This window comes from Mesoplodon bidens (assembly GCF_964165515.1).
Source record: "Mesoplodon bidens genome assembly, chromosome: 8".
Lineage (NCBI taxonomy): Eukaryota > Metazoa > Chordata > Mammalia > Artiodactyla > Ziphiidae > Mesoplodon > Mesoplodon bidens.
The window spans coordinates 111,321,212-111,328,524 of record NC_138165.1 but is presented as its reverse complement, the minus strand read 5'-3'; the positions used below and the strand labels follow the sequence as shown (position 1 = coordinate 111,328,524).

The window sequence follows — 7,313 nt, the reverse complement described above, 5'->3', positions numbered from 1 at the left end:
TGACTCTAAAATGTTGAAACCCTATGAACAGTGTTACATTGTTCTGACTGTGAAAGAATTGGCTACTGGGCCAAGGAAGCGCTAAGATCACACTTCTCTTCTTCAGCAGCTTTTTGTTTTTCCCGGAGTTCCTAGTTGCCTTTCACTTTTTGTTTGCACCATTTGCCTTTATCATTCTTCCCCCACCTCCCATATTCAGTTCCCCATCCAATCAGGAAAAGATTAATAGTCTTTTCCCAGAGGCCTTCCCCAGAGCCCTGATCATCCTGTTCCAAAACAAACTGCCTTTCAGGGAGAGCATTCTAAAATACTTGTTTGATCTTATTCAAACTATATAATCAATAACGGGAGGGGTATGAATCAGAGTACAAGAAATATCACTGAGTTTATTTTAAATAATTTTATTTTATTATTATCTGAGCTCCTCAGGGTAGTAGAAACTTAATTGTAGTTTCTTGGGGTGGGGGTGGGATCTCCTTCCCCGGGGTGATGTCTAAATGGTGAAGAGAAGTAAAGTTATAGGCCAGCTATTGGCTCTCTTGGGGTTCACTACTCAAGCCCCTCCCCCACTCTGTCAGTCCCTCCACTAGGAGTAGAGGGGGGAGGGTAGTCAGGTCTCTGACCAGGCAGGGGAGGATGGGAGGAAGAGAGCTAAGCTTTCTGGCTTGTAGGGGAGACTGAGGACAACACAGGGTGATTGAAAGAAAGGAGTAGGTTCATACCTGGGTGAACAGTGCAGGGCTGGGGAAGTCTCCGGGCCCTGCTCACAGAAAAGCAAAGGGACAGCCAGGTGAGAATCAGCAGAAGGGGTTCCCAGGTACTTATAGAAGTCAGTGAGGTGACTTTGGGAACCATCAAGCCACTCACCACACTTGTCCTACCTACGGAGGTCCCTCTGGTGGGGAGCTGAAGTGAAACAGTCACCTGAAGGGCTGCCGGATCCATCGTCAGATGGCTGGGGGCACAGGTGGGTGTCTGTGGCCTAGTCCTACCACCCCCCCACACCGCACTCCCTGGATTTTTCTTTCCCCTGCTGCCTTCCAGCTAGGCTTGGGACACTCTCTCAATTTCCCTACCTACCCAGTGCTTCTGCTAGGCCAGGCTCTGTGCTGGGGGTAGATAAGGGGTCCCAGGTCAGACTGTACCCCCAGAGATGCTTGTACCCTGGAGGGGCACAGACCAGACCCTGACAATCCCAGTCTCGGGAGGGAAGCAGAGGATTGGGTAAAGGGAAGCTGAGACCTGAACAGTGAGGAAACAGCCATTGAAGGGAGATTCCAGCGTGCTCCAGGTGTAAGGCTGTGTGTGTGCAAAGCCTTCACGGTCTGAGGCAAACTGGTATTCTGGCTGTGCCAGGAGACGCCGTGGACCTAGGCCGGTGGGGCTGCGGCCAGGCTGGGGTCCCCAGAGAGCTGCCCCACCGCCCACGCACACCACCCTCATGGAGGCTGGGCCAACAGATGGGCGGCCAGCCGTGGGGGTGGCGGTCGTCTGGCGGACACAGGCGCACCCACCGCCCGCTCCCGCCCGAGTGACAAAGCGGCAGAGACAAAGGCGCGGCCAACACCTGTCGCTCTTGGCTAGGCTGCCGCTTTTCTCCGCCCGAAGCGGCTGCAGCTGCCAACTGTCACGGGCATCAAGTTACGGGGACCAGACGGCGGCCTCCACCAGCCGGGAGGGGAGGGGGGAGGGCTAGGGGGGAAAGGGAGTCGAGGGGGGACGGGGAGGGGGACGAGGGGGACAGGAGGCGGGGAGGGGGGCCGGGGCGAACGAACAAGGGTGCGGGGAAGGGTGGTTGGGCAGGGAGGGCGGGGACAAGGCAAGGGCGAGCTCGGGTTGGGAATCAGAGAACTTGGGTTGGGGGCGGGCGGGCAGGGAAGGGAGGGCGGCGGTGGGTGCTGAGGGGGGAAAGGGAAGTGAAAGACGGGTCGGGGAGCAAAGGGGACTAGAAGGAGCTGAGGGGAACTCCGGTGGTGAGGGCGATGATGACCAGAAGAGAACAGACGGCCTGTGGGGACAGAGGATGACCCGAGAAGGAGAGCCTAGAGATGGAGCGGTGCGGGCGGGCTTGGGGACCCCGCCCCACTAGGATCCCTGAGCGGGCTGAAGGCGGTGTCGACGTTCGGATGTCAGGACCCACAGGTCCGCAAGAAACGCACTGGGGCTCCCACCCCCGCTGCCCTAGGGTCCCTCACCTCCCTGGGGGCTCTGCAGCCACCCCAGCCAGGACCTGTAGCTCCCTCCAGGCCTGGAGACCGTGGCCTTTGCTGTGGCTCTGGCCGCCAGGACCCCGGCACTCGCGCAGGAGCGTTCCTCTCCTGTTGCACCTTGGGTGAACGAAGTCAAGCGTGAATGAATGAATGGGCAGATGGATGCGCCCCTGCTAGCACGCACCGCAGACCTGGGTGCCTTGCTCGGGGTAGGAAGGGAAACATGCGCACCCAGAGCCACAGCTCTCCGGGTCATCGCCCTCTCCGGTGCCCCACAATGCCGGGGTGGCGCGGAGGCCCGGCTGGATCCCCCAGTCCCCGGGGCCACGCCCCGCCAGCTGCCGGCCGACCCCGGCGGCGGGGCCAGACAAAGCACGCCTCTGCCATTGGCTCTCACGAGCAATCGGCGCCTTGAGATGCAAATAAGGCGCTATAAAAGGGGCGGGCGCCGCTGCAGGCGTGAGGACGCGGCGTAAGACGCCAGGGGTCGAGGGCGGCGGCGGCGGCGGCGGCTGCGGGCAGCTACGCTGCTAGGGGCGCGGGCGCACTGCGCTCCGGGCGGTGGGGGTCATGGCTCCGCTCCTGGCGCCCGGCCGGGACCGTGCGGCCCGGGAGGATGAGGACGGCTGCGAGGCGCGGGGGGACCGCAAGGTGCTGGCTGTAGCCGTGGATGGGCGGGCGGGGGGCCGCGCAGCGCCGGGGCTCAGTTGCTCGCTTCCCGCAGGCCCGGAAGCCCCTAGTGGAGAAGAAGAGGCGCGCGCGGATCAACGAGAGCTTGCAGGAGCTGCGGCTGCTGCTGGCGGGCGCCGAGGTGAGGCCGACGGGCGGGCGCCCAGGGGCTGCGGGCGAGCGGGCTAACGGGCGGGCGAGCGGGCGGGGGTCAACGTCCGGCCTCTCCTCACCGACCCTCCCCACCGGGCGCTCCCGCCGGCGCAGGTGCAGGCCAAGCTGGAGAACGCCGAGGTGCTGGAGCTCACAGTGCGGCGCGTGCAGGGCGCGCTGCGGGGCCGGGCGCGCGGTGAGTGGCGGCGGGGCGCGCGGGCGGGGGCGCGGGGCGCGTTCGCCTGGTCTGCCCCTGCCCGGGACTGAGGACTTCCCCTCCTGGAGCAGGGCGCGCCCCCCGCGTCTCCTGGGTGAGCCTTGTCCCCGCGGGCCGGGCGGGCCGGGCCACAGCAATCAGTTGCCGCTCACCGAACCGGGCGCGGCCCTCTCCCCTCCCACCCCTGAACACAGAACGCGAGCAGCTGCAGGCGGAAGCAAGCGAGCGCTTCGCCGCCGGCTACATCCAGTGCATGCACGAGGTGCACACGTTCGTGTCTACGTGCCAGGCAATCGACGCCACCGTCGCCGCCGAGCTCCTGAACCACCTGCTAGAGTCCATGCCGCTGCGCGAGGGCAGCAGCTTCCGGGATCTGCTGGGGGACGCCCTGTCCGGGCCACCGGGAGCCCATGGGCGGAGCAGCTGGCCAGTAGGAGGCGCCCTGGGGTCCCCACTGCCCAGCCCCCGGGGCTCTGGGGACGACCAGTCCTCGGATCTGGAGGAGGTCCCCGAGGCTGAAGTGAGCCGGGCGCCTGCTGAGGGGCCGGACTTGGTGCCCGCAGCCCTGGGCAGCCTGACCGCCACCCGCATAGCCCAGAGTGTCTGGAGACCTTGGTGACCAACGGCAGCCTGGGGCCTAAGGGGTGGGCTCTGCCTTCCCATGCTCTAGTCCCTCCTCCCTGGGGTCCAGGTATCTGGACAGGGGCAGGGTCCTGGATATCTCCCAGCTCTGCTGCCCTCCTCCAGTGGATGTTTTCAGGGCAGTCCCTGATAACCAGGCCAGCCAGGTCCCTGTTTCTTAAGGGAGTAACGTTTATGGACCATCCCTACCCCCACCCCCTGCCCCCCTAGCCCTCTGGTGGGGGGAGGGAAGGAGCTACAGGCAGGCGGAAGTATCTCTCAGGGCTACCAGTTCTCTCACCTGTCCCAGACTTCTCAGGCACCGTGTGGGTCTGGGGGCAGAGGTGGCAGAGTGGCGCTGAGCCTCTCCTGAGTGCTGGGCACTAGTGTCCTGGCAGCCCTGGCCATTCAGCCAGGACACAGGGGAGGCATTCTGCAGCACTGCCCAGAGCTGCCAAAGAGAAGCATGGCTCCCTGTATGTCTTGCGTTTGGCACACTTGAGTTTGTGTATTAGGTTGCCATCAGTTGTTCAATTCTGTTAAGTAAAGGGCTTTGGAGAGTTAGTCACCCTTCTGAAGTATTGCTGAATGCTGTGGTGTCATTAAGGTGTCAAATGCATAAAGACTAAACCAAGCACATTTTTTCCCATATCTAATGCTGTGAGTGGTTTTAAAACTTCTGACCCTTTGTCAGCAAAGTAAGTAGTGTAACGGCAGTGGAGAGGGGACACCCCGTGGCATGGTCTCACGTTGGATGGTGCTTCTACCTCCCTACTGCCAGGCCATTCCAGATCGGTTTCCCCTTCAGGTCCCTGGGCCCGGCCTGCACTCCCTGGGAACTGTGTGCATCCTGGCGATGGAAACCACTGCATGGAGATTGTCTCCAGAGTAACTAAGCAACAGGGAAACAGCCTGTCCCTGGACCATTCTCTTGTTTGTGAGCTTCCAGGAATAAAACCAATTCCTGATTACTAGCCATGTGGTTTGGAAGTTTCTTTCAGAAGTCTGTTTTAAGGTCCATGAGTTTGATGCAGACGTCGGTCTAATTAGGTGGTCAGTTTTCTTGACTGAAGAGGGAGCTTCCCCATTGCCAGTGACCTCGGGGTCATGGAGACCCACCCAGTTCACGGCCCAGGCAGTTTGGACTTAAGGCCAAATTGAGCCCAGGAGGCCAGAACCCTTGGAAGGAGGGTGATGGGATGGGCAGCTGGGGTGTAGGGAGATAGCCCTCTTGGCCTGGGTCTGCAGACAGCATGCGGTCAGCTGATAGCAGTCACTGCCACAGGTATCCCAGCCCCTGCATCTCCAGCTCCAGGACCCCAAAGCAGCTTGTTCTTGTTCTTACTTTGGGTTGGCAGTGCCCAGGCCAGGTCAAGGTGTGACAATTTACGATTGACACCTGGGTCTCCTCTCCAGTGTGTGCCTTTGCTTGAAAAACATCTCTCCCAAGAACCCTTTTACAAAAGCCCCCTAGCAGATCCTGGCCACCAGGGGTGTTTCACTGTGGCTCCCCGGTGATTCAGCCTTAGACCTCGGCCACCAGGCTATAAGCACGTGCAACCTAATTGTAGCCACTGGGGATGAGTTATTGAGGGGTTGGGGTAGGGAGGCAGGTCCACAAAAGAGAGCTCAAGAGAGATGGAGACTTTTTCCTGGGATTATCTTAATCGCCCCAGTCAGATTGATGTAGGATGTGTCCACAGGGACACGAGAGCAGGTCCACCTGTAAGACCTCCCCCGTGTAGCTCCCAGCAGTACCCAAAGGCCACTGTGATGAGCTCTGATGCCATCGGGGGACCATCAGCCAGGGACTGTTTAGGAGGAACCACTCTTTCCTCTCATAGCCACACTTGTCACATCCTCCCAAGGGGTCCTAGAAGGGGGCCCGGGGGAGCCCAAGACACAGGATTCGAGGTGCAGGAGGCTGACCTGGGGGGAAAGATGTTGCTGGGACCAGGACCCCCCTAAGGTCAGATGCCACTAACCCAGAACTCTGGCCCTGGGCCCCCTCCCACCCATGAGTCAGCTTCTCAGGACCCCCTCAAGAGCGGTGTCCTTTCTTTCTCACAAATGTAAGTGGCTCCCAGAGAGCAGCTTTTGCCTATGGTGCAGCCTGGGACCACCAGTTTCCTGCCTGCATTCCCTCCCATTCTGCCAGACAACTTTCACACTACCTCCTCTCTCTGAAGTACCCAACAAACCCTTGCAAGCCTTGCTCTAGGCATTTGATAGCCTTGCTTCATCATTCCCCGTGAATCACCTCCTTCCCACTTCAATCCCTGGCCCACTGTCTTAGTCCTCTATGAACGCCATACATTGCCACAAACTTGGTGTCTCAAAACAACACACATTTGTTTTCTTGCACTTCTGTAAGCTAGAAGTCTGACGGGATTCACTAGGCTAAAGTCAAGGCAGGGCTTCATTCCTTTCTGGAGGCTTGAGGGTGAATCCATTTCCCTTCCTTTTCCCACTACAGAAGCCATCCACATTCCTTGGCTGGTGGCCCCCTTCCTCCATCTTCAAAGCAAGCAACGTTGCATCTTTCTGACCTTTCTTCCATAGTCACATTTCCTTCTGACCCTCCCCTACTTCTTCCCTCTTCTTTCTACTTGTGATTACTTTGAGGCCACCTGGATAATCCAGGATAATCTCCCTACCTCAAGGTCCTTAACCCTTAATCAGACTTGCAAAGCCTCTTTTGCCATGTAAGGTAGCATAGTCGCAGGGTGTGGAAATGAGGATGTGGACATCTTTGGGCATCCCTGGTCTGCCAACCACACCCACCTGCGCCTCTGCCGAGGCTTTCTGCCTTCCATCGTGATGCAGTGTGGTGCCAGCCTTCCGCACGGGCTTTGGGTTCCATACCCTCGGACCTGCTCAGCGACCCTGCTCTCTCCACTGCATCGTTCATCTCTCCTTCCTTCTGGGTCATTCTCACTGACCTACAAACAAGCTGTAACATCTCCACCTAGAAAAAGAAGAGGGACTTTCCTTGTGGTCCAGTGGTTAAGACTCCGCTCTTCCAATGCAGGGGGTGCGGGTTCCATCCCTGGTCGGGGGACTAAGATCCCACGTGCCACGCGGCAGGGCCAAAAAGTAAAAAAAATAAAATTAAATTAAAAATAAATAGAAAAAGAAGAGCTAAAACCTCCCGGGCCCGACGTACCCTATCAACCTCTGCTTCATTTCTCTGCTTTAAAGCAAAATTCCTTGAAAGCATTGTCTACACTTACTGTTACTGCTTTGGCACCTTTCACTCCTCTTCTTCCTCTCCAGTCAGGCTATTGCTCCCACCCCTGCCCTTGTCAAGAGCTTCAGTGACGTCCATGTTTCCAAATCCAGTGGCTGTATCTCTAAGTTTCAATTTACTCAACCTTCCAGTGAAGCACTCCTTAGGTGTTATCACTCTCTCCCTCCTAAAAGCCTCTCCCCTCTCAACCTCA

General features: G+C 58.8%; 1 protein-coding gene across 2 annotated transcripts; it reads left to right on the top strand.

The window, feature by feature from the left end:
* The first annotated feature begins 2,666 nt into the window (after nt 1–2,666).
* On the top strand, nt 2,667–4,844 carry HES6 (hes family bHLH transcription factor 6). Of its 2 annotated transcripts, none has more exons than XM_081242508.1 (4): nt 2,667–2,861; nt 2,935–3,021; nt 3,147–3,188; nt 3,444–3,691. In XM_081242508.1, the coding sequence occupies exons 1-4, from the start codon at nt 2,781–2,783 to the stop codon at nt 3,570–3,572; spliced, it is 339 nt and encodes a 112-aa protein (XP_081098634.1). In that variant the 5' UTR covers nt 2,667–2,780; the 3' UTR covers nt 3,573–3,691. The 2 variants fall into 2 exon arrangements, with proteins under 2 accessions (XP_081098634.1, XP_081098633.1); XM_081242507.1 differs by having other exon boundaries at nt 2,670–2,861; nt 3,147–3,228; nt 3,444–4,844.
* The last annotated feature ends 2,469 nt before the right edge of the window (nt 4,845–7,313 follow it).

Bases quoted from the DNA above. Each gene is read 5' to 3' on its own strand.
- HES6 (XM_081242507.1), top strand. From the start codon at position 2,781: ATGGCTCCGCTCCTGGCGCCCGGCCGGGACCGTGCGGCCCGGGAGGAT. The intron at 3,022-3,146 runs GTGAGGCCGACG...CCGCCGGCGCAG, and splicing joins TGCTGCTGGCGGGCGCCGAG to GTGCAGGCCAAGCTGGAGAA. The intron at 3,229-3,443 runs GTGAGTGGCGGC...CCCTGAACACAG, and splicing joins GCTGCGGGGCCGGGCGCGCG to AACGCGAGCAGCTGCAGGCG.